We start from the raw sequence: 25,052 nt of genomic DNA, 5'->3' as shown, positions 1-25,052 counted from the left end.
AAAGTATGTCTGTTACTGTACCACACTTACAATCTCCCCTTCGTTGTTTTCTAGAAATTGTGGTAGCAGTTGTCATCTGAGTTGGTGTTTTTAACATTACACTAATTTGCTCAAATCTGTTGAAGTCACAACTGCAACACAGAAACACCTAAATTTAATATGAATCTCTCCACTCCCACTGTAGAAGATAATACATGATATCATTTTCTTTCTCTGCCTAGGTATTGTTTTCTGAGAAAATGCATGTTATTTTGTGCAGGTTATCTGGGAGCATTCGCCGTAGGGGGAGCCATAAACATTAGGTTATATAATATAGCAATGAATTCAAATGGCCTTGTTGTGTTCCTCCACTGTGCTGCTGCTCTTTTGCAAAAAGGCAACTGATTGCGGAACTTGGCTGAGCCGCCATAAATTGAACCATTTGGAAAAATCCCTTGATGTGCTTTGTCGTTGCACTCCATTAAGCCCCGTTGCTTATTGTTTATGCATGTTGCGAATGTTATAAGCCCTGTTGCTTATAGTTTATGCAAATGTTTGAATGCTCCCACTCATGAGTATGATGCCCTGTATGTATCATTCTTCCTTCCCTTGAATAGAAAGAAATTGTCCAATTTTAAAGCAATGTCTTCAATTTTCCAGCTGTCACCCTACATTTGCTAAGGTGAAGATGTGGGTTTCTTTTTTTTTAAACCTGCGACCAAAAAAATTATGCTTCCTACTTCCTGTCATTAGCTATTCAAAATGAGTCATTATTTGGACGCTGTCAGGCTTTAATGTATCCGAGTGAGCTCACTAAGCACCTCTCCATGAAGAGTGTGGGGAATTGCTGGTTTCACCTCCCCCTCCCCCGGCCGGCTTTTAGGAAAAGAGAGGAAGTACTGATACATGGCTATTAGTCGAATAAGCATTCTTACATTTCTAAACACGGATGGTGTCTAAAAGCAATAAACAGAAATGGATCAGATCACTTTCAGGGTATAGTTTGGAATGTGTTCAGTGTTTAAGGGAGTTCTGGGATTGGCTGGCAGCCAGTACATAAGTAAGTGTTTTCAAGCTCACCCAACTCACAAATGAAGACAAAGGGGCGCTCGCTGTCAATTTAGTATTCGCCAAAAAAGCATTTTATTCACAAATACTGGATGTAGCGAGGACGCGCACTTAAAATCACTGCATCCTTTTCTAAGCAGAAATTTGTCCACCACATTTAAAGTCTGGCTATCACCTCAGGGGGTACTTTACTGAATTTGATAGATTGTACTTCAGTGAGCAACAACCAACTGAGTCCTTTCTTTTGTAAAATAAACCAAAAAAAGCACAAAACAAAAGTTATAACCCCATATATAACCCCTGAAGACAAGCACAGTGCCCATACCCATTTAGTCTCATTGCCATGGCGGCCAACGTTTTATTAATTTTTTATTTATTTAAATAAAAATAAATAAATAAAAATAAAATGTCAATTGTTTTCGATTTGTGTGAGTCTGGATAATTTGTTTTTGAATACTCTGACAAGATTCTATCATTTTTAATTAGTGATACTCGTGGAAGTGGGACCTTAAAGGAAAGTAGAAGAGCCACTTTGATTGGCTGCTATTGCAGTTGGCTCTATTAACACCCACAACGACACCTCATTTAAAAGCTCAACTCAGATTTTGTATGAACACACTTCTTACGTGCATGTTTTTCTTCCTTAATATTTTAAATTACTAGTGTCCTTTTCTCTGGCCTGCTCAAGGGTCAACATTTTTTTCTTTTAAAAAGACCCAGTTGAGTCATCCCTTAGAACACAAGCAGTGTCAAAGTGGCGGCCCGGGGGCCAAATCTGGCCCGCCGCATCATTTTGTGTGGCCCGGGAAAGTAAATCATGAGTGCCGACTTTCTGTTTTAGGATCAAATTAAAATGAAGAGTATAGATGTATATTAAATTTCCTGATTTTCCTCCTTTTTAATCAATAATTGTAATTTTGTAATCAATTTTTTTCTGTTTTTAGTTCAAAAATCACTTTGTAAAATCTAAAAATAGATTTAAAAAAAACCTCAAATAAACATTGTTTTAGATCTATAAAAAACTGAATATTCAGGGCTTTTAATCCAGTTCTTTTAATCCATTTATAAAAAAAATCTAAATATTATATCTAAAATGGTCCGGCCCACATGAAATCGAGTTGACGTTAGTGGCCCGCGAACCAACCCGAGTCTGACACCCTTGCCTTAGAATGTGAAAGAAACACATATGTACAGTATACCCGCAGTTAATGTTCAAATTACAGCTAACATAGCCTTATTTTGGGAAGGACAGTCTGTGCTGGTAATGAAACCAAGTGCGGCCAGGCGGCTGGACAAACAAATAAAACGGCCACAAAATCCCTGGCTGTGTTTTAGTCACCTTCACTAATTGAAAGAGACCATCTGATAAATTGAGAGGATGGGATGTACATCAGAATAGCAAGAGGCATTTCTTTGTTGTTCCCCATTGCCAAGCAAATCACACCCCAGCCTGTTTGGAACACCCAGAGGGGAGTGTGTTTCCTGTGTGTGTGAGTTTGTGTGTGTGGGGTGTGTGTGGGGTGTGTGTGGGGTATGTGGGGGTGTGTGTGAGAGGGAGCAAGAGAGACAAAGCTGGGTTGCTAGGACGTGTGTGCAAGTGGCGACTCCGTTGAAAGCAAATGAAGGAGCACTTGTGTCAGCATTCTAGCGGGAGTGATGAGCCAAAAACTACAACGCCACCCCTTTCTTTCTCTACAGATTAGTGAGCGCACACCCCTTTCTGTTTCCGCGTACTTGACTCAACAAACACGCATCCTGTGATAGTGGCTGTGTTGCAGAAGAAAAAGTAGCCTGGACCACAAAACGAAATTAGGATTGAAGATGCACGAGACTGATGCTCTTTCCTCAAATTGTATTTATGGAATATTTCTTCATGGGCTTCCAAATCCCTTCCATAGGCTTATTTAAAAGCCTCTGAAAGGGATTTGGAAGGAGGACATTTGTAATTGTAAACAGAAGCAACCAAAATGAAATCCACGAAACTGTATTTAAAATGTCTAAGGCACTTTAACACCCAACTTGATTTACCATACAATTTTGGCTAATGATTACATACAAAGATTTGACTTGACCACTTTCCGTTCGCATAAACTTTTTTAATATCCTGTGGATTACATCTTAAATCATTTTCCATCTGAAGTACGCATCGTGTATAATGTGTAGGTTACTCTATATTTAAGTTGATGTGCTTTTAAAACTAAATAGCATTCTCCTCCAGGACCCTCCCGTGGATATATATGTATTTATACAAATGCCTGTAGGTGTCCTAAGACAGTGTGAAAACAACACTTTTGTCTAATGTTTCATTTTGACATGGTTCATTGAAACCAAGATACCACATGACGGTATAAAAACAAAGGACTGCATCTTTTTTTTTTAAACAATGTATTGCGGACTAAAAAACTGCTAAATAACAAATCTATCACTGTAAAAAAAATCCTAATATACGTATGCTCTTTTACTAAGCATACCTTGGCTGCCAGAATGACATCAACCCACTGATAAACGTTGTCCTGTGTAATGTTGAAAAAGATTATTTAATTTTTGCTCGATTGTAACCAAAACCTGCCTGCTTCACAATTATAGCAAAATTGTGAGGAACCCAATTTCACACTTTTTTACTGTACTACATGGATCTGCTGCGACATGTTTTGTATTCTCACTCTTGACTTTTGTGTCATATTTGGTGTAAGAAACAGAGGATGTGCTTTTCTGTAAAATATGCTTGGATTAGAAAAAATCCCTTATGTTTGTTAGTATTTATATGTTGAGCCCTGTTACAGTGGTCTTTTTTTGTTATAGTTCCCTCGATTGAGTAGTTCACATAGTCATTCTCATATTTAGTAGGAGGGCATACGATGGTTATCAGTTCCAAGCTAATTTTCCACACTGAACCACTTGAGATTATCAATCCGTTATCTCCCCTTTTCCCTTTGTTGGCGACATGTTATCTGCTCACAGCTGTACTTTCAAGTCATATCATTTTCTGGATGCTCATTCTGCATGCATCTAAATGTATGCATTCCTCCACAGCTCATTAGTGCCTTTAATCTTCTGCTGTGAGCAGTAGTTAGTCCAGATGTTTGGTGCGCTGCCGGAACATTCTATTTTGGAAACTTTCCCACATGGTTTCTGGTGTGGTTGAGTCTGTGCTTGCCCCAAACTTCAAAACAACCCGGCTCTAAAAATAGTCGCAAGCTCGTAATCATTCTAAGGACTCTTGATGTCTCTGCTGGGGCGCAAAGTGCATTCAGTACTTGGACTGAGCCCTGTTACTTTTTGAGGCGGGCAAGGTATTTTCTACTCTCCAATCCGCAATCTTAGAGCTGTGAGGCAGCTGCACTAACCATTTAGATAAAAAATGGAAAAACCACTCCTCACATTTGATTCTTGTGCAGTAATGATTTATTTCAACTATACATGCTGTGTTAAAAAAAGAACTCAAACCAAAAAGTATGAAACAAAGACCATTACTATTTACATGTTCACAGTACATCTTTAAAACATTATCTACACTCTCAATACTCTGCAAATTCTATATATACATCTGGCCTTGCATCGCCATGTCGCACAGCATTGAAGTCTAAATGACAGGACCAAAACATGTTTTTTTTCTGCACACACAAAAAAGCTTGGACTGAATTTTAAAGGCTTCAATTTCGATTGCAACTGAAAATAAGTTCATATTGCAATGTACAAGGCAGTTAAGCAGTGGATGTTGAATGTATGTTTGTGTATATCAGGTTTCAGGTGTCAAAAAAAGAGTCCAGATACTGCTTGGATGACAGGCCTGCAAGCAAGTTTTTACATACAATCATTACTTGTAAACAAAATGTGGCTTTGGACTAAACAGGCAGCTGACACTAGGTTAAGTGTTTTAAGCTATATGGACTGTGAAGTTATATCATTCCTCAAGCCATCCCGACTGGCCAATAAACACGGAATTGAATTTGCGATTCTCTCTAACTATGACTAATTGCAACCATTTTGATGTGTTGGCTTTGGGCAGGATGTGCTGAATTAAGCCGACTGGTCCACAGTGCAAGGTCTAAAAACAGCCTACATCCCACTGTCAAAAAATACATTCAGACACATAGCACCTCTACGGTGGCGCATTAATACGAGTCAACACCAGGAACGCTCATTTATAGTTTGTTTTTTAAACACTTTTTTGGGCCAACAAAACGATTTGAAATTGACAATAACATAGTCAAAACCATTGACACACTGCCAATATTATACTGTACTGCGGTAGATAATTTTGAGATTAAGGCACAAGATACATAGATTCATGTTCACTTGCCTAAAAATATGGTTCCTTCCCATTTAAAGTATTTATGAATATACACAAACTTGTCATTCCCAGCATGACTTTTCTGGACACATTTGTAATTGTAGTGTTGATTGTACAATGGCCACTGACAGGAGGCTTAAATGGTTAGACGGGTGATTGAAACCAATACAGACTAATGAAATGAGATAACATTTTAAGGTTAGTCTAATAATGTAACCACCACATATAACGGTTTTGTTTCAGTATTAGGGAAATTGTCCAACTTCAGGGCTGTTATAATTTGTTTTTGCATGAGATATATGCATTGCTGCTACATAAAACAAAGTCTGGAGCCAACAGTATGATTAAAAACAAAACAAAAACAGTTGTATAGATTAGAAACCTGGCATTATTTCAGTTTTAACAGTGTCTTGTTGTTGAAATGGTACCTACTGGCTACACTTTGCAATCAAAGAAAAAAAACGAAAAACAGTGCATACCCATGTTAGGGTCATTCCACTCTGGTAAACTACTAAATGCATTAAACACACATGGCTATGTCTAAAACCAATAGCAGCAAATGTATTGAGGAGCATATCCCAGTGAGTTAAGAGTCCCTGTCCCAGTATAGAACTCTATGCGACCATTCTAAAAGTTGCCCAACCTTATCACCTTGAAACACTTGACACAAACTTGTTCAGGCTTCTTTTAAAATACAGGTCATACAAAGCTTGAAGCAACATATTTTAGCCAGGCAGTGACTTAGGTTTTAGATGGATTATAAGGTGCATCGTCTGCATGGCACGGCTTTTGAAGTGCAAAGGCTCGACACTTTTTCTGCCAGCACACGACCCCTCATTCCCATCAGCCCACATAAACAGTCAAAACACGGGTCATCATTTCCACTCATTTGTATTCTTGCTGCAATGTGTCGTTGTTCGATTTAAATGGAATAATCGTTGTACTACTAGGTCTGGCCTGCACTGCCCTTCTCCAGCTGCCAAACAAAAGCCTGGCCTACCTCTCTGTTCAGTTCACATTAGTGGGAAGACGGCGCTCAAAGGCAGTGATAAATGAGACCCATTCTTCAAGTATTCCACTGTGTTCAACCTGGTACCTCACGCACAGACACTGTGGTGGCTGCTGCTGGTGTCCTAATCCGTGTACCTAAATGTGAAAACGGCTGACACCAAAGAAAGCCCTGGGGCCCACCACAATATCACAAGCAGGATGGACATCGAGAGAACGGAAAAATATCCGAGGAGTATCTTTGGCCGCGCATGTCCCCCTATTTTCCCTTTTAGCTGAAGTGTGTGTCAATGTGCATATAACTTAACGGAGAACACAACGCAGATTGATAGACAAACACACACTGGGGTCAACCCAATCCATAGCGGAGGCCATCCCGCCTCAAAGCTCTAACTGTCAAGGCAAAGAACTTACGCCAAAGTGTTCGTGCTATTCTAATAGCTGTACTTATTGACCACTCGCATCTGCGGAGTCTGTGGTGAAAAGCCATTTGGTTTCGGGGGCACATCTGGCTTTAGCGAAGGGGTCCTTTTAAGTCCTGTGCGAGGGAGTGAGCCGTGCCCACTGTAGCTGCTCTGTCGGGATAAAGGAGGGTTGGGAGAGTGCATACCTGCCCCCATCATTCCAAGGTGGGAATCGAGTCTGGAGGGGGGTGTTGGAGGCATGTAACCCCCTCTGTTCATACTGTGTTGTCGAGACACAGATACGCCCATAGTCACCCCGTTGGTTGAGGTGGACAAGGAGTGCCTGTGAGACGCACTCCGTTGGAGCTGATATCCTCCTCTTGGCCTCTCCAATGTACCCCCCATGCTTAGGCTGCCCGTTGGTGTGGTGGGAGTGGGGGACGTCAAGGGGACGTCCACCCTCTTGGTGGGGCTGTGCCTCGGCAGGGAGGAGGAAGGAGAGTACAAAGAGGCCTCGCGACTTGGCACCCTGGGCGGTAATTCCGTCAGTTCCTCCATGGGTTCAAGTGTGAGGTGCTGCCGAGGGCGGGGCCCCGATCCCTCCAGAAAAATAGCCTTGGGGTTGGCCACTGAGTCATTGAGATGTTTTAAAAGGTCATTTAGCGTATTCCTCGCATCCACTGGTCGCTTGGGCTCTTTCCTACTTCCTTTGGTTTCCGGATTCTTGAGCTTCTTCTCAGAAGGATGTGGCAGAGTATCATCTCCGCTGTCCAAATATGGGTGGTCATGTGTAGCGTTGGGCAGGACCACAGCACTGGGGATGTGAGAATGTCCCAGGGCCAGGTGAGGGTGATTGGATTTGGGAGGACCCGGGGAAGGAAGAAGAAGCTGCGGACTCTTTGCTGCTGAGTTGGATTCTTTACGGTGACCGCTGACCTTCCGGTGATCTCTCTCCCACTGGTTTTTGATTGGCTGCAAGCCTTTCTGCTGAAGAACAGGCGTGGAATCGGGTGTCGGCAGAGCGGACAACTCAGGGGGTGTACAACCATCTCGCAGGATCATGGTTCTGGTATCACCGTTGGGTGTTTTCAGGTCTTTATTCAGCAGGTTGGTATACAGCTTAGGAGAATCCACATTGGTCTGGTACTCCTGTACATATTAACAATAGAACAAAAGAATGACTTAAGTGTTTGATTCCATCTTTAAAAAAAATACATGTATATATATATAGACAATTAGGGATGTACCTTTACAGGGCTATCAAAGAGTCCGTTTAGCTTGACGAAGCTTCCAGCAGAATCTGAGCAGGACGGCGCGGATTCTGTATCCTTGTGGACGCGTCGTTGTTTTCGCATGAATGATTCCCGATTGCAAAAGACAATCAAGCCTGCTAGTAGGGCACCCATGAGGAAAGCAGCAAACACGCAGGTAATCAGGATGTTCATGTGGACCATCTGGCTGCTTTCACTTGCTTGAATGTCCCAGACGCCTACAAACAAACAATAAACAAGGTTAACCTCCTGCTGAGTTACGTCAAGTGGTCAGCGGTGTGCTCCCCTTGCCCCCTTCTTCATTCCCCAGCAGAAATGTGCATGTTAATGCTGGAAAACAACCCTGCATCTCTCCAGACAAACAGTATACCCAGTCATCGGCAAAGAAATTGGATCAAGTTGTTATCAGCCAAGGTAGTTAGGCTCCCATATTGAATTAGAGATATGTTAATTCAAGAAAGAAGGAATGGTTTCCTGGAGTCCATGCGCACCATAGGATTAGATTATCTAGAAGATGAATTCATTTTTCCCAACAAGAAATCAACCAGCAGGAAGTTGTTCACAGCCGTGTTGGTATTCCACAAGCGGATTCTGTATGGGAGGTTTGTTAGTAACCACAGACACAGAGAGTTAGTTGGGTTGTGGCAGTGCAGGCCCAGCCAATGATCTACCAGCCAGAGTAAACTATTACCAGAGCTAATGTTAGCTACAGTCTATTCTGCAGATCAAATCAATAGAAGACTTCTTTGAAAGGTGAAAAGATCATTTTCAGAAAGGAAGAAAAGCTCGGAAAGGAGTCAAAGAAAATGACAAATGAACCGTGTTGTATCAAAATCGAATTTAGAGAGCTGCCATGATGCGAGTGTTTGCATATGTGAGCCTTGGCAGCTATCATATCAATCCGGCATGCTGGCTGGCTCCCTGCGGGCCTTACCCTCTTGCCCCCCTGGGAGAGAGTCTAAAGAATGAGAGGTGGCTGGGTCATCCTGCAGCACAAAGCCTGAGCCGTAGAGCTCTGGACCGGGCCCAGAGCTGGGGCTCTGAGTGGGAATGAGTACTGGGGGAGGTATGGGCCCACTGGGCAGGACAGTGACTGGTGCTGATGAAAACTCCATGTCTGTGGTGACAAACAAATTGTTAACAAATGCTTTGTCGAGCATACTGTCATCATCCCAGTTAGTAGGCATGGGCAATGGGGATTTGGAAAAGTTAGTGGTTGGATAAACCATTTTAAATCTTTGACATTTTGATCCCAAAATCGGGTACGGACAAGAGAGGGTACAGAGTTGGTTGACAACAGTGCAGATGTTTTTGTGGTTGAGCATGCCAGGAAATATGATCAGAACAGGTGATGAGGGAGAAGTGAAGTAGTCGTGTGAGCTGGCAAATGGGTTTTGTTTGTGACGATTAAAATGAAGCAGGCGACTTTTGCATTCATATGGTGTGTTTTGTCGGTCAAACATGACAATGAATGAGCGGTGGAAAGACAGGGCTAGAGATGCTGAACTCAACGGGAAAATCAACCACTGGAGTAAAAGATCAAACTAACCAGAGGTAGGATCACCAAATGATTTGTAATCTGGTGCTGATGTAGTGCCCAAAAATGCTAAAAGAATTCAAAAGCACAATACATTATTATCAGGGAATCCAGAAGTTAAAAGAAAATCCCTTTACTAAAAGCTGATGACAATAACATTATTATTAACTTACTAAAGCGGGTCCTCTGGTTCTGATCAATACTGAGGTTCGGCTTGGGTCATTGTCAGTTGGTACAATTGAAAAGGCAGGTGTTTTTTAAAGTAAAATCATTAATGGTTACATTTTTTTAGCCATCATTTATTACTTCTGTACCAATTGCCTCTAGTAATTGGACCACCTGAGCATGACCCATCAATGTACATGTCTGTGGCATTAGTTACAAGTGGCCATGTACTTACTGTATGTACATGTGTGTTATTCCCAAACATAGACTTACAAGAATGTAGGGGCAAGTTACTGGTGTGAATACTGGTGTGAGAGTGCGGATGAATTTGTATTGTTTGCTCCAGGTGTGTGCATATGTAAGTTTATGAGTTATATATGCCTGTGGGTAGATGAAGTGGTATGAAGATGACTCTTACCCTGACAGTCTCCCAAGTGGTTAGTGTTTCCTAATTCAATATCCTGCTCGTAGCCTGTCCTGAAAACGAGACACGGGAGAATTTTCATCATTTTGTTTTTAATTAAGACATCTTGGTGTTAAATCTGAATCTGGAACTCACAAAAGACCGGGCTGTATCCTCTCACACACTCCTTGAGTCATCCATCCACAATAAGGATCACGTAAGGCAATGCATGATCTAGTACGAAAAACACATGCACGCGAATGTTTAATCATTCTTGGAAGAGGACTGTAATGATTTGTGGCTTGCTGAACATTAACCCCAATATAGAGGGCAGAGTTGTTATCCTTCCATTTATGACCTTTACTGGCCAAAACAAAGCAGTTATATCAGAAAAAACTGCTGTGTCACATTGCAAAAAAACCCCAAACTTCAAAGTGCATCACTTACTTTTGGCAGGAAGAATGCCTTTCACAGCGACTCAAGGGAATTCGGATGACGCAACTTGAAAAGGCAACATACAGACTGTGTGCGTCTTTGTCCACGTGCAGCGACAGGACGCGCTTATCGTCGTCATGGTTAGACAAGCACCTGGAAAGTGAAGAGTGGGAATCAAAGGTACATCAGATTAGTGTCGAACCTTGCGCTAAAAGATTTAATCATTTGCTCGGTGGATAAGCTTTCTCTCGGAGCTTAACAGGCTTTTAACACTTGACATTTGCAAACGATGATTTGCAAATCCCAAAATAAATGACTGGAAAAAACAAAGATTGCATGCGCAGAAATCTGACAGACACTGCCATCAGCACGAGGAAGTTAATAGTTGCTGACTCCTCAGCCATGAAGCAGATGGTGAGGAGAAAGACAGCATCAAACTAAAGCAGACAGAACGGGTGAAAAGTGCATGAGGACTTACTTGGCTTTGTTGAAGACGTCTATCTCCTCCAGAAGCAAACTGTCGTTCAGGGACGTGAGCGACGTCTTTGCCAAAACCTTGAGAACAACGCCTGACTCTGAACCGATGAAAACCACCGTGTAGTTTTTGTGTGGACCTGCTTCATTGTCCACAGCCAGTGCTGTCAGCCTGTACCTGAAAAATGACATAGTATTGAACTCGATGCATTTCAGTGTTAGTTTTGGTGTATTTTTGTTTGTTTTCTAGTACCGGGGTGAACGCTACAGGTTAAGGGTAAGCCTTCATTTTGACTGCATATATGTAAATACTACGTGATTCAGAATACAAGATTACACCTCAAATCAGCAATTATTCAAAGGTTACTTAGAGCACACTTGAGTGAATTATCTAGACACAAGCATATTTAAATAGCAGTTTAAGAACAGCCACAGCTACCATAAAGTAATGCCCAACGTCAATTTTTTTTGTATATGATTTTTGTAGTCCTATTAATTTAATCATAATTCAATGTTTGGCTTAACTCATTGTTATTTTAAAAACAATTAAGAATATTCACAGTTGAAATTAAGTGAGGTACAAAAATACAACTCCGAAAACAGCACGTGTTGTTCAGTACTTTCTGATTATTGGTCAATGGCCACTGCAGAACTGTAATTGATAGAATTCTTCTATTTTTGTAGTTTCATAATAGCTAGCACAAACATGATCAAAATATAACTAACATATTCATATGCAATAAAAATATTTAGTATAATTTACCTGACACGTGTCTTTGTATACCAGGGCTCGTCCCCAATGGAAGGCACAGCTGTGTCCATTAGAGGGTGGGACTTGATGAACTGTAGGGTTTCGTCTGGGAACTCGATGGAGCTTTTAAAGGATGCAGCTGGACCGTAACCTGCACAGCATCCGGGTCTTAAGGGGGAGGGGGGGTTCACATGCACAAAGGGCTTAAGGTCAAAAAGCAGTCCATGTGATCAATGCACAGCAGGGGGGCTGATCATCATGTGTAGCAAAGTGGATGGAAATTGAAATGAAAGGGTTCGGGAGCAGGTGCTTATTGGATCACAAAAAGACTCAGCCGGAAACATTAAATATGCATAATATGCAGGGTTACACTGCATCAAGAATCCACTGGGGAAATGAAGTGCTTGGCGAATCCCCCTAACCCTCTTTAGACAGGGCATGCCTAGAAATACTATAGGTGTGATACGCAGGTTCATAATGCCTCATCTTATGAATTTGGCAAATTAAATATTTAACCATTAGCAGATGGTAAATGCATGTGTTGGCTCAAGGCCAATAACCTGGTCCTTAACTAGTGTTGATTTCACTGTACTAGAAAAAAAAGGGTTCAAAAAACGAGCAACTACTTAGCATCTGGTGATTCATGTGACATGGGAAGATCCTTTCATTCATTTTCTGAACCGCTTACCCTCAAGGGTTGCGGGGGGTGCCGGGCCTATCCCAGTTAACTACGGGCACCTGGTGGGGGACACCCTGAATCGGTGGACAGCCAATCATAGGGCACAAGAGGACGGACTGGACTCCAGAACTCTTTCATTATTATTTCTATCCCCCTTTTTTAATATCGAAGTGATATTTGTAGAATTTTTTTTTCAAACATCCTTACCGGGGTTTAGGTAGCTTCTCCTCTGGGAATGGCGTCCATATGGAGTCGGCAGTCTTTTGCTCTTTAAATCGCCCGTGGAAGACTTTCTCAATGTCGGCCATGGAAAAAGCACACACTGCTGAGCCTGGAATACTGTAAAAAAGCATTGTGAGTAAATTGCCATTCCTTACCTTGGCATCATTCTGGAAATGAGTTCATTCATCACCCATAAACGGTCATAGCCCACCTGTTCATCTGTGTGGTGAACACACCCACAACGGACGGGACTCCGTTAATGTTGATGATGTCGGTGATGGATTGAAGCACGTCAAAGTAGAAGAAAGAGTCCCCGGGCACAGAGCAGTTCAGTCTCGCCTTGACGAAAGATGTCCAGTGTTTCTCTAGAACGCGTTGTGATCCACCAATGTCGTTTTTACAGATCCGGGCGACGCGAGAGTAGACCACCTAAAAAGGGGGGCGAAAGTTTAAGCAAGGATAGAGGCGGGAGGAAGTGGAAGTCGGCTGAGTGAATGTCGCTAAAACACTTTCAGCGCACTAAATAATGCATCTCTCCATTCTGTTGCGACTCCACATGGACAGTTAGAATACACATTTTTATTTAGGCCTTGCAATTTTGTGAAGGAGGCCACACCAAATGGCTGGCCTAATGGAACCAAGTGATGTGTGTTCGATTGTGTGCCTGGAGATGGAAAGCTATTGCGTGTAAAAAGTTTCATTCCTCCACTTGTTTTTTCAAGCTATGATTGGTGCGATGTGGAAAAAAAATATGTCCACTTTAATATGGAACCTTGGTTTTCGTATGACCTAGATTTTGTGCAATTTTGTTTTGACCTAAATGTTGCCACTTTTCATCTTAGTTTTTATTTTTTACAAAACTTGTGACTTGGCCATTCTTGTTCTTTTATTATAACATTGCAATAAATGGTTGGGCAAATTCCAAAATGGAAGATGGCAATAAACTTGCTATTCTCAGTGTTGGATTTATTATGCCAATCAACTCACCCTACTGTGGCCAAACAGAATGGGAGTTTATAATAAAAAACTAGAATTGTTAATTATGGTTTGCTATTTGTTGAACCCTTGCCTGGATTAGTTAAGCCAAAGCAATAATGTGCCACCCCCGAATCAATGGGATATTGATATGTTCTATCAAATGATGTCGAACAGTGGCCTTCTGGCTAGCTCGCCAGAATATCTTAGAACAAACGGGCTTGGTCAAATCTGAGGCTGGCACCCAACACAGAACATCCTAATGCCTGTGCCATTAGCTTGTAGAGCGCGGCAGATACCGACTGTGCAATCTCTGGGAGACAAATCCTTTCCCTGTGTAATGGCTTTACATCAGGCAAACATTCCCAGCAAACCCAGACAGTTGAAAATTCAACTGGATTCTAATGCAGTATTCTGTCCTCGCATGAATGGTCACTGCCACATGGCCATTTGTGTCAGAAATGAATTCAATTGAGGAGACTGGAGTCTTCTTGGGGTACAGAATCTTTGGAGTAAATGTAGTGAATTAAAACCGCACCTTTGGACTGTTCTTACCTTGCCCAGATTGCTGTGCTCCACCGCAATCTCTCGGTAGAAAAAGTACACATAATTCCCATACTCGGCTGCGTGCAGGAAATGAGGTTCTGAGGGAGAAACAGATGCAGAGAGTTGAGAGAGTATTTTTGCATCGTCACTGCCAGTGTGCATGTTGAATATTTCAGGGATTTGTACAAGACTGTATATGAGTGGGGATGACCTAGATTGCCTGAGAGGGAGCAGGCCATATCCCCCGAGGAGTTTGGCAAGCCGGGAGAGCTATCCATCCCAAACTCAAACATCTCCGGCACACACAGTGCGGTGCCATAGTGTAGCCAAAAACCAGGCAAGTAAAGATCTATTGAAGAGGCACTCGTTTACCTTTAAGCCACTTGGAGTCATATTTGATGGTCCTCAGGGCAGATCCATCACCCATACTGCGATAAATGACAGAATCGCTGGCCTGAAAGTCAGCCACTGTGGCAGAGTACAGTTTTCCCTCTAAAAAACAAACAAGAAAGGCAGTCAAAAATATGTGGCCTACACTGCTTCTTCTTCTGCCATTTTTCTCATTTAAAAGCTTTAATTGGCCCAGCTTGCTTTAGCTGCAGGCATATTTGTACTGCAGCAAAAACATAGAGGTGATAATGAGAGCATAAGTGGAAACATATTAGCTCCAGTGCACAAAGACTCGTCTTTTTGCGTGTAGGCGGATGCATGCTGACCCTCACCTGCAAAAAGGGCAACGTTGGTTTGCTTGGAGTCAAATGGGCACCGTGCCAACCCATTGATCTCCTCGCCATCCAACTCGAGGTTATCCAGCTGAGGGATGGAACAAATGGGCATGTTAAACAAAGACGGCACAGTAAATATGTACAAGAATGTGTCCAAGTAGTACAGTCAAATACTTTGAATAAACCACGTTAAGTGCCCTTGATGAAAGCGCTAGACTAATACGCTTAAAAGCTAAGATGCAGTGTGGAGTTGTTTTAATTACACAATTTGTAAATCTATTTTATCATTTCAAAGTAAACTTCAATTAAAAGAGGATCAGACCTTTTTCCCCTCAACAGCCACTTTCTGTGCAAAAAGCCCTTATATTTCAATGGCCTGAACTATATCTATATATCTATATATATATATGCATATATGTATATGCATTTAAATGTATATATGTATATGTATATGTATATGTATATATATATATATATATGCATTTAAATGTATATATGTATATGTATATGTATATGTATATATATGTATATATATGTATATATGTATATATGTATATATATATATATATATATATATATATATATATATATATATATATATATATATATATATATATATATATAAAAAAAATAAATGTATGTGTGTATATATATGCATACACAAATTGTGTACTGACCCTGTAGTATCTGCACATGGGGTTAAAGCCATTGGTGCCACATATAAAAACCAGATCGTCATTTCTGGGAACCAGCACTTTGATGAAGTTATGGCATTCATCCTATAAGCAGACAAGAGTATTGATTTAAGAAAAAAAAATGAAGTAACATAACACTGAAGAAAAAGTCGCGAGGCTGAATTGTTGCAGTACTTACTCTGTGTTTTCCTTTGACGGCACACATCTCTTTGTCGGCCTGGCCTGATCGCCATGTCAGCTTCTGCAGAATCAAAGCGTGGCACATTAACACACACATGCATCTACGCTAAACGGGAATGCGCACACACGCGTCTCTCCTTTCAACTCGCTCATTTTATTACTAGAGTAGTTTGTGACGAATAGCTGTGTGTGTTTGCGGTTTAAAAGAGTAGCTTGTGGCAAGAACCTTACCCGGTAAGGGATGATCTCATTCCTGTAGGATTCTCTTAAACTTACGAGGTACACCTGATCTCTGTGGACAGCAACATAAAATGTGCAAATCAGTAACACAAGAAATCAAAGGGTATATTTAAAAGATGAAACGAGATGAATGAGTTTACACTGAAGGCTCGGATACCATTTTCATTTCCAACACGTTGAGCTTTAGGTATTTAATATGGCTGGGGCACATCTCAACTTTGTTTTAAATATTGTAAACTGCATTGAAACTGATGCATGGTAATCACTTTATCTGCATTGTTTTTTTGTTGAGAGCTGAGCTCCATCCAGGAAAAATCACATCTGTTCTTGATTTAGTTATAGTTCGCTTCCATCCCCCAAAAAACGATTTTTTTCTTTTATTTTGGTAACATGAGATCTTGGGGCTAAACTGTCTTTTGCAGTTGGCAATGTTGAGGGAAATGATCTAGTGGCTTGTCTTCCAAGTAAACAAGAAAACAAGAGCAATGAGAAATCATCCTCAGTGAGTCTTTTTGTTGTTGTTGGCTTAACTGGCTTTAAAACTTCTTGCGTACATGACATCACTTTTTCTTGATGACATGCCAGGTATGACAAATGCGGAGCACCCAACGAGGAACAATAATTGCTTTTTCTGTCAGCCAACGTAAGTCAACACCAAAAAGTGGCAGTGTCGTTCACCTGAAACCAGTTGGACATGTTTGTGTTTACAGTAGTGTATGTGTTTGTGGGAGGGGGGGTCGGCAGGGGAATGTATTTCCAATACAGTCGACGTCAAGGTGATTTCTTGCTACAATGCTGGTGGCTGTTGGTAAAATTAATCTCAGTGGTCATAAATACTCAAACGACATGTAGAGATGCCAAGAAACGCCTGACAGAGCATAAGGCTGGCTTGATAGACTCTTTTGCTGGATCAATACCATACCATATACATCAGATGACGGCCTAGAAGCCACGGATCCAATAACACTAAGAGCTACCCCCCCTCCCTCTCTCTTGTGCCTCTGTTTACCTGCCAAGATTTGAGTTAGCGAATTGCTGGGGGGTTGGTGTGAAGGAGAATCTGCACATGTTCAGTATACCTGCCAGCGATGAAGAGTGTGTCTTGTATCTTGGTCATCAGCTGAAAGTCAAGGCGATGCTGCGACTCGTTTCCAGAGGGCCTGCCTCGGAAAACAGGGTACCTCCGGGCAACTGCGAATGAACACACACATGGCTTGTTACATTAAATGTGACTGTTGGTTAGGCATAAACATGGTGTGAATAACTACACAATTCTCATTTATTGAGAACATCATTATCATCTATGCAAATAATTTTATGTTTTTTGGAAAAACATATATTGTCGATTGGGGGGGGGGGGTCGTCATGAGAAAAACTTTTGTGGTCAGATGTTTTTTCACTGGAATTGACGTTTTCTTTGTTTTGTCCTATTTCTGAGTATATAAATGCATCAACTTTAATGACAATGAGATTGCTCAACCTTGATGGAGCTTAAGGCATCATTGAGTGCCACTCTCTTTACATACTGCACATACTGTGAATTGAAATTCAATTTGTGGAAGGTTATTATTCAGAATGCTAATATGCCGCACAGCGTTAATCCCGTACTCATTCTTCTAGACTGAAACAAAAAACAACGCTACAGTTGTGTCTTGAAGATATTGTGTCTATTAAAAATTGAAAATACCAAAAAGTATTTGGAAGTGCTTATCCGAGATGTGGGGTTTATGGTGACATTGCAATCGAGACCCATCTCTGCCAAGTTTGTGTTTGTGAGTGCGTGTGAACTCACAGTGTGCGTCGACGAGATCCAGGGGTGCAATGTCCTCAGGGAAGCTCACTGCGAGGAGAGTGCGTGAGGCTGTTAGCAGCAGCAGCAGCTCACTGAGCAGAAGTACAGCTCTGTGTCCCATGGCTGCTCACATACACTTCCTGTTTCACAAAAGTGAAGATGTTACCTGGACAAAAGTAAAATAAATGAAAATTGTTACTCAAAAGTTGAAGGTAGTCAGCATCTTTACTGTCGAAATACCAACTAGAATTACATTGTCTGTTGGATGATTGTAAAACACTGCCTGGTTTACAGACCAAAACAGATAGCTAGATTAGTGGAAGTCTAGGGACTGACCGGTTAAAGATTCCAAAAGACACCGGAAATGTAAATCTGGGTATCTTTTGATAAGGTTCCTGTAATGGATGTTGGATTTACAAGCATAAAACACAGAAATACCCCTCTCTTGAGAATTGGTAGGTGGCATAGTGTGAAATTTGCCTTCTGCTTTCGCTTGCATCTGCTCATGGGCAGAAGGTCAGCCAAAAGTCCATCCGGTATGGTGCCTCAGCATGTACTCGATGAAACGGAAGTCTGCTCTGTTAAAAGCGTGGTCAGCCCTGCTGCTTCTGCACATCTGCGCTCGTGATTGGTTCGCGCGAGGCCGAGGTCGACGTTGATCAGCTCGTCGCAACTTCACCGCCATCGTCGGAGTGCCATCTCATGCGACCTTAGTTGACTTCTATTAGCGCTCTGTTAGCTCTTAATGCTGCAGTCTCTCCTTGGGGCCAAAGCGCTTCTTTGCACTGCAGTTTCCCATCGTGAATAATTGTGTTTTGAGGAAAAAGCCATGCGCAGTTGTTTTGACATTGCAGTATTTATTTTTCTTTTATACTACGTCCTGATGCAGATAATGCACCAGATGAATATACCACTCTTGTGGGTAGTATGCATGTGTAGGAAATTTGTGGAGGAGGGCTTCAGAGGCAGGCTGTGCCTCTAAATGATTGGTGTACATTTCAAATATTTATAAGGCAAACAAATTATTCATGTGGGCAAAGCCTGAACGGATATAAACAATTTACTGGGAGACGTCACACAGGCTAAGGCATGGATTAGCTGGAAGCATGTTGAGATCAACACACTGGGAGTGCATACATCATCATGCTTTCACATAAAGTATCTCAAAGACCGACACATGTGCACACGCACAAACAATAATGATTCATTTTTCAATTAGCCCCAAAGCACACCTGCTCCACTGCGCCAGAGCCAAGCCATTAGTGATTTGATTGATCCACACAGGAAGCAGGGCAGACCATATCATCGTTGCACTACAGTCATGTGGAAACCAGCCTAAATCTGGTCACTTTATCCTTACATTCAGTGCCCAAGTCCATCAAAACATCTGTGTACCAGCTTTTTTCCTGCATACACCCAGTGTTGAGTCATCTCGACGGCCTCGAATACTCTGTGTTGTTATTAAATGACCAGAGTTTTCCGAGTACTGATAATCCAATTTCAGGTCTGTAATTTATAGTGTGTCACCCAGGAGATATTGAAGTGACGCTGAAATGGGCCGCTCTATAAGTGTGTTTTAGTCATTCACGGCATGTAATGGTGGCAATTCAGTGCTCAGTGGGACGCTGCAGCCTTCCAAACGGCAAAGTCATTATGAGTAATGCTAGACCTGATGCAGTCTGTGCTTCACCTCCATTAGTCTACTTAACAGTTAAATTGAGATGTTTTTGACCAACTAAAGTGATTGTTTAGGGTCAAATAGGGGTTTGCATAACTAACACACATTGAAGCATTTCCTTTAACTGTGTAACACCATCAAATCTCCATGCGAGCTCACAGATCTATAGGGACTGACCGAGCAACCTAATCTAAATGTGTACTTTCATTACCTTGCAAATATAATTCCCAGCAAAGCAGAACAGGATTAGCCACTGAATGCACAACAATACGAGGAAGTGGAGGTAGTGTAAAACAGTAACTAAAGTGAGAGAGGGATTCCACAACACCATCTGAGCCAAAATTCAGAGCCTTTCGCTAAATAACCCTCGAGGACAAGCAGGCGCGTGCTTCCTTCAGGCTTATTCCTCCACATCCAATTATATAGGAAAATAACTATGGCCAAGCACCATTATTGCCATACTGTGTAGGTAAAGACCACCCTCCTTAATGTAGAACAGAAACAGACGACACCCAGAGGTCACCGTTCTAAAATTACTTTTCAATCTCCGGCGAGTCTAGAATGTTTTCTATTGACTATTCCTTTGCACTCTCTGGTTCCTGCCCTCCAGTTAGTGTGTGTTGTGTGCATGTACATATAGGCCTCAAACAAGCCCAGAGACGCTAGGCTTGTCACGCAACTCTCTGCCATTCAGCCTTGCCTCGCTCTAACTCTGTTATTACAGGCTTTTCAGTGTCCCACAACCACGCACTTACCCGCTGATATTGTTGGCTCAAACTCATGATGTTTAACATGGGGGAAGGGAGGAGAGCGATGCTAAGGGGCTCTGGTGGATGTGGTGTAGGGGTCTCTAGTCCAATTCGAATAGTTAAAGTTGAGGATTTAGTGTTAAGAGCCTAAAATGACAGATTAACACATATTCTTTTCGTGAGCTGCACTTTTGCTGGCATATGTCAGCCGCCACCTTGCATCAACCGCATTTTCGGGAGCTATTTTTCAAGGGAGTCTATTCTGGTGCACGTAAAAAAGATGGTAAACGATAGCAGTGTGTTTTATGCCTTAAATCTGAATAGGATACCAAGATGGAAGATAGTAATCTAAATTTAGGAAAACAGTGTTTACTATTCCAAGTTGAGCTATTTCAACTGTCATACTCTTCAAAATACATACGTAATGGAAAATAATGAGTACAAACAAGTCACGCCTGTGAGCTGTGTCACGCTTTGCAACAAACTAGTCATGCATCCTGAATTTAAAAAAAAAACTTCCAAAACTTTTGCAATAAATTGTGGTTACACATGTGAAGCGGTGGCAGTATACGAACCAGACATTAAAACATAAATCAGTCAATTGGATCTAGTGCTCTACATCTGTAGCTGCATCCGAAGGTGGTTTCCCATTGGCAAGGCACTTTGCCACAAGCACTTCAATCCCAAATAGTCTTTACTTGCGGTGGGAGAAGAATGCATCGCTTTGTTGAGGTTTGTGTCCCTCAAACAAGTGACTGAAAGAAGCATCGTAGTGCACATATACTGTGAGACGTGCAGGAGACACATCAAGACAGATTGGTTGGGGAAGTATGCCAAGTGTATAGGTGGATGTGGCATAAATAAAAAAGCTCCCAAGAAGCAGACCCGCATGAGAATTGTCAGATGATCACAGTATTTCCCCAGGAGTGATTAGTATGTATATATTCACTCTATTCCCACCGAGCCAAAGCTGTTACTACAACCTGGACTCACTTTTAAGGGATTTAGGTATGCATGTTTGAAGGACTCTGCTCCAGTAAACCTGCCCTAACCCCTTTTTTGTGGACCTTGGAAAGAAGAGGAGTGAAACAGGAGAAAGGTTGCACACAGCAGTAGTTGCGCACAAAGGGGCCTAGCTGCAGGTGTGACCAGGAAACAAAGGGGGGCTTTGGCCACACAAACACAATGGTGCCCCACCCCCGGTGACTGGCCATATCTATGCTTAGAAGAGCACATTTGGGGGCTCTAAAAGGATAAGGCATTAAACATCCAGCGTGTAAATGTGGAACCTTTACCACCATAGTTTCTTTAAACACTTTAGTGCGTTAGATTTTGAAGCAGCAATTTCGAACGTCCATTTATGACATTTCTGAAAACAAAACCTTACGGGTTAACAGTGCCTTTTGCGGGCCATAGTGGGGTTAACTATGTCGTTCTGGTCGTTGAATTCTGACCCGGTGGCCAACGGGCTGAGAAATGACGAAAAGCTAAGCTGCCGGCCAACCTGCAGCTGGTTCGGTTGTCTAATGCTTCAGCCAGCATCAAGTTTGTAGTTTTCCCTTACTTTAAATAAAAAAATAGCTTGAGATATTTTCATTCACTCATCGGCTTTGGAGCACATTTGGCTTACATTTTAGCCTTAATTCCTTCAAATGGCAGATTTTGTTAATCATAGTTTTTTTTGCACATGACGCCAATCCCTTATCAAATACTCAACACAACCCCCGGTAAACAATTACGAGCAGCTCGATGTATTTATTCGCTACACGTTCCCAGTTATTTTTTTGCACAGACAATTCACCAATGCATCGGTGCAACCACAAACGCTTGCATTGTCCAGCTTGGGTCTACAGGCATTCAAAGTTCCATCCGTGGTAAATCTTTTCACAAGCCTTTAGTGTCCACATGTGGGACCAGTACAAAAGACAACAAAGAGGAGGGGACACAAGAGGAGAGACAAGAGTGATGGAGCTTTTCTATTATCTAGCAAAGATAGAGAAGTGCAATACGTTCAATTAATTCAAGGCACCATAAGGAGAAAGCAATGAGCAGTGAGATAAAAGTAACACTGCCAACCAGGGGGTGCTAGTGGTCAATTCATATACCTTGATTTAATATATAATTATTAAATAAATACAAACGAGTGAGATTGTTCAACAGTCTTCCAATCCCTGAAACGACATAAAAGCCAGCAAATTCCTACTTAATAAAGCAGATTTCTTCTTTTAACTACATTTAGCTCATGATCAAACCACCCAAGTGTCCGAATACTCCTTTTTGTAATCCATAAAAAAATTAAAAAAGGACCAACGTGCATACGTTAAACTCCGCTCGAACACATTTGATTGCTTTAAATCCATTTTCTGGGGGGCTTCGTTTTGCTTCATCTAAACATTTTTTTCTTTAGTCTTGGTTCACTTTGGTTCTGACGACCGATGCTCAAAACAGATCGAAAAACCATAACACTGTTCAGTGGAAGTAACTAAACGGCTAACCTCCCACACACACCCCACACACAAACACACACACCCAAGCAGCAGCACCTCCACGAACTTTGGACACACACAATAATAATAATAATAAACAAAAAAAATGAACAAAAAGGTTTAAAGCTTCAACTCACCGATGTAGACCCGAATTGAAAAGCACTCCACTTCACTGGGGAGAGATTTAGTCAAGTAAACACCCGAAATAGATTCAGCTCTTTAAAAAAAAAAAGGCAAAATCTTTGATGCAATAAAAGAACAAAGAATCAAAGAAGTTCATCTTTGTCACAGAGGACGAGCGTCCAATCAGATGAGAGCAGTTACAATCCAAACACTGTCGCCAGAAAACGGCAGTTAAAATTCACCCCCACGTATAACCTGTACAGTAACCCCCTTTTTTCCCACTGGGACGCGAGTAATACCCCTTCCCCAGTTTCACTCATCCGACTTTCACTTGGCAAAAGTGAGGAACCAAAATATAGGCGCATGCATTTGTGCAAAAGCAACTCACCTCATCTGAATGGCTTATTATTGTGTATCCATATGCAGTAAATCCCCCCCAAAAGGAGGCGAATAATATCGCGCGTCGCTCCAACTTCTCCTGGCTGAGAGGAAAAACAAACTAAGGAGACACGGCAAATGGTGTAATTTGACCCGAGCTCGGTCAATCCACGCAGGGAGAGATCCACGGTCCGCCAATAAGGAGCGCTCTTGCTCCAGCCGATAGTCCCTCCCCCAGCGCTCGCTCCCTCGCTCTGCCTCGCTCCTGACTCCCTTCCTCTCTTTCCAAGAGCCACAGAGGCAGAGCGGGAGCAATGGAAGGAGAGAGTGTGTGGGGAGGGGGTGATGGTGATGGTGGTGGGGATGGTGGGTTAACATCCCCCCCCTTCTCCTCCTCCTCCCGTTCGAGTGACCCCTGTTGCACCCTCTGTGTTAAACCCCCCCACATCCTCCTTCAAGTCAGCAACTGCTCCTGGTTAAAACTCATTTCAGCCTATTTGGGGCTCAAGATAGGTTGCTGCTTAGTAAAAACATCTTTTTGCAATGTTTGGATTTGTGGCGATAGGGGTAAGCTCTCACTGTATTTAGCAAAGCACCATGAAAGTGGCCCAAAGTATGTTTTCTAAGTGGGGTGGAAAAGTTGGGATGACAAGCATTAAAATATGATTATAATTTAAATAGAACTTTAACTTTGTTTGAGCGTTTATCCTCACAATGGTTGAGGGGGGTTCTGGAGCCTATCCCAGCTGACTTCAGACACCAGGTGGGAGACACCCTAAATTGGTCGCCAGCCAATCGCAGCGCACGTGGAGACGGACAACTATTCACGCTCGTACTCATACTTACGGGCAATTTTGAGTGTTCAACCAGTCAATCATGCATGTCTTTGGAATGTGGGAGGAAACCGGAGTACCCAGAGAACACCCACGCAGGACCGGGGAGAATATGCAAACTCCACATGGATGGACCGGCCATGGATTTGAACCCAGGTCTCCCACTGTGAGGCCGACGTGCTAACCACTCAGCCGCTGGGCCGCCCAGCTTCCGAGATCAGACGTGATCTGGCGTTTTCAGGGTAGTATGCCGTAAGCAACTTTGTTTAATCTCATGTAAATAAGGTATCAACCCACTCTACAGAAAGACTTTAAATATTGATCCTGAAAAGAGTTTAATTTGTCCTTGGCAAACAGGTCAACAGTGAAAATAACACATTTTTGTACTGTCCGCATTGTAATGCTGTATATTCTCGCCTGCCACATTTCCATTGCGAATATAAACAAGGATGAGGAGGGTGCGTCAGTGTGCGTGGGGTTATCGTCGGAGGTGTCGGGTCACTCCAGCAAGGTTTTCGTGATGGAACAATGAGACCCATTTGCACCCCTTTAGAGATGCGGGATTGCAGATGTGTAAGAATCGCTTATGCGTACGCATTCGTTCTCAGCCACTCAAAGGTATACACACACACACACACACACGCACATATCCTCCCACACGCCGGACAGCCTCCATTGTGAGCTGTGAAAGTTGCATCTGCATCTCAATGCTTGCAGAGGAAACACTAGTTTGCACTCCTGATCCCCCCGTGATTCTGGTTTGACACTTTGTGCTTGTCTTTGTCCCCCACTGGTTACACCCTCTTCCTCTTTTTGGGTGAATAAGAATGTCGAGTTTTCCACTTTTCCCCCCACTTTTCTTGAATCGTCTATTGTTGGCGTCTGTTGCCTTTCTGTGACTTTGAATCCCTGTTCTACTGACGGTCCTCTTATCCTTGGCTGATTTCTGTGCTCTCTTGGTA

The 25,052-nt window shown here is 42.2% G+C and overlaps 2 protein-coding genes across 7 annotated transcripts in view; one reads left to right on the top strand and one right to left on the bottom strand.

Annotated features, from left to right (window-relative positions):
* Positions 1-25,052, top strand: part of LOC144067535 (E3 ubiquitin-protein ligase RNF128-like) — a 170,708-nt gene that overhangs the window by 22,078 nt on the left and 123,578 nt on the right. The window lies entirely within an intron of this gene.
* Positions 5,179-23,480, bottom strand: sema6d (semaphorin 6D). Of its 5 annotated transcripts, none has more exons than XM_077626696.1 (20): positions 23,268-23,480; positions 17,844-17,983; positions 17,131-17,242; positions 16,043-16,103; positions 15,810-15,872; positions 15,614-15,715; positions 14,934-15,024; positions 14,584-14,703; positions 14,221-14,309; positions 12,902-13,119; positions 12,676-12,807; positions 11,802-11,957; positions 11,043-11,216; positions 10,577-10,717; positions 10,286-10,363; positions 10,145-10,203; positions 9,574-9,630; positions 8,959-9,141; positions 8,001-8,242; positions 5,179-7,902 (listed from the first exon to the last, which is right to left on the bottom strand). In XM_077626696.1, the coding sequence occupies exons 2-20, from the start codon at positions 17,962-17,964 to the stop codon at positions 6,784-6,786; spliced, it is 3,318 nt and encodes a 1,105-aa protein (XP_077482822.1). In that variant the 5' UTR covers positions 17,965-17,983; positions 23,268-23,480; the 3' UTR covers positions 5,179-6,783. The 5 variants fall into 5 exon arrangements, with proteins under 5 accessions (XP_077482822.1, XP_077482813.1, XP_077482832.1 ...); XM_077626687.1 differs by having other exon boundaries at positions 17,844-18,009; positions 23,268-23,479; XM_077626706.1 differs by lacking the exon at positions 9,574-9,630 and having other exon boundaries at positions 17,844-18,009; positions 23,268-23,479.

Source organism: Stigmatopora argus, chromosome 2 (genome assembly GCF_051989625.1).
Source record: "Stigmatopora argus isolate UIUO_Sarg chromosome 2, RoL_Sarg_1.0, whole genome shotgun sequence".
In the NCBI taxonomy this organism is placed as follows: domain Eukaryota; kingdom Metazoa; phylum Chordata; class Actinopteri; order Syngnathiformes; family Syngnathidae; genus Stigmatopora; species Stigmatopora argus.
Note: the sequence above shows the minus strand (reverse complement) of the source record. Positions and strands in the feature narration are given on the sequence as shown.

Excerpts from the sequence above, each read along its gene's own strand:
- sema6d (XM_077626696.1), bottom strand. The coding sequence starts at position 17,964 with ATGGGACACAGAGCTGTACTTCTGCTCAGTGAGCTGCTGCTGCTGCTA. Across the intron at positions 13,120-14,220 it reads AGCACAGCAATCTGGGCAAG|GTGGTCTACTCTCGCGTCGC; the intron begins GTAAGAACAGTC and ends CCCCCTTTTTAG. Across the intron at positions 10,718-11,042 it reads GACGTCTTCAACAAAGCCAA|GTGCTTGTCTAACCATGACG; the intron begins GTAAGTCCTCAT and ends TTCACTTTCCAG.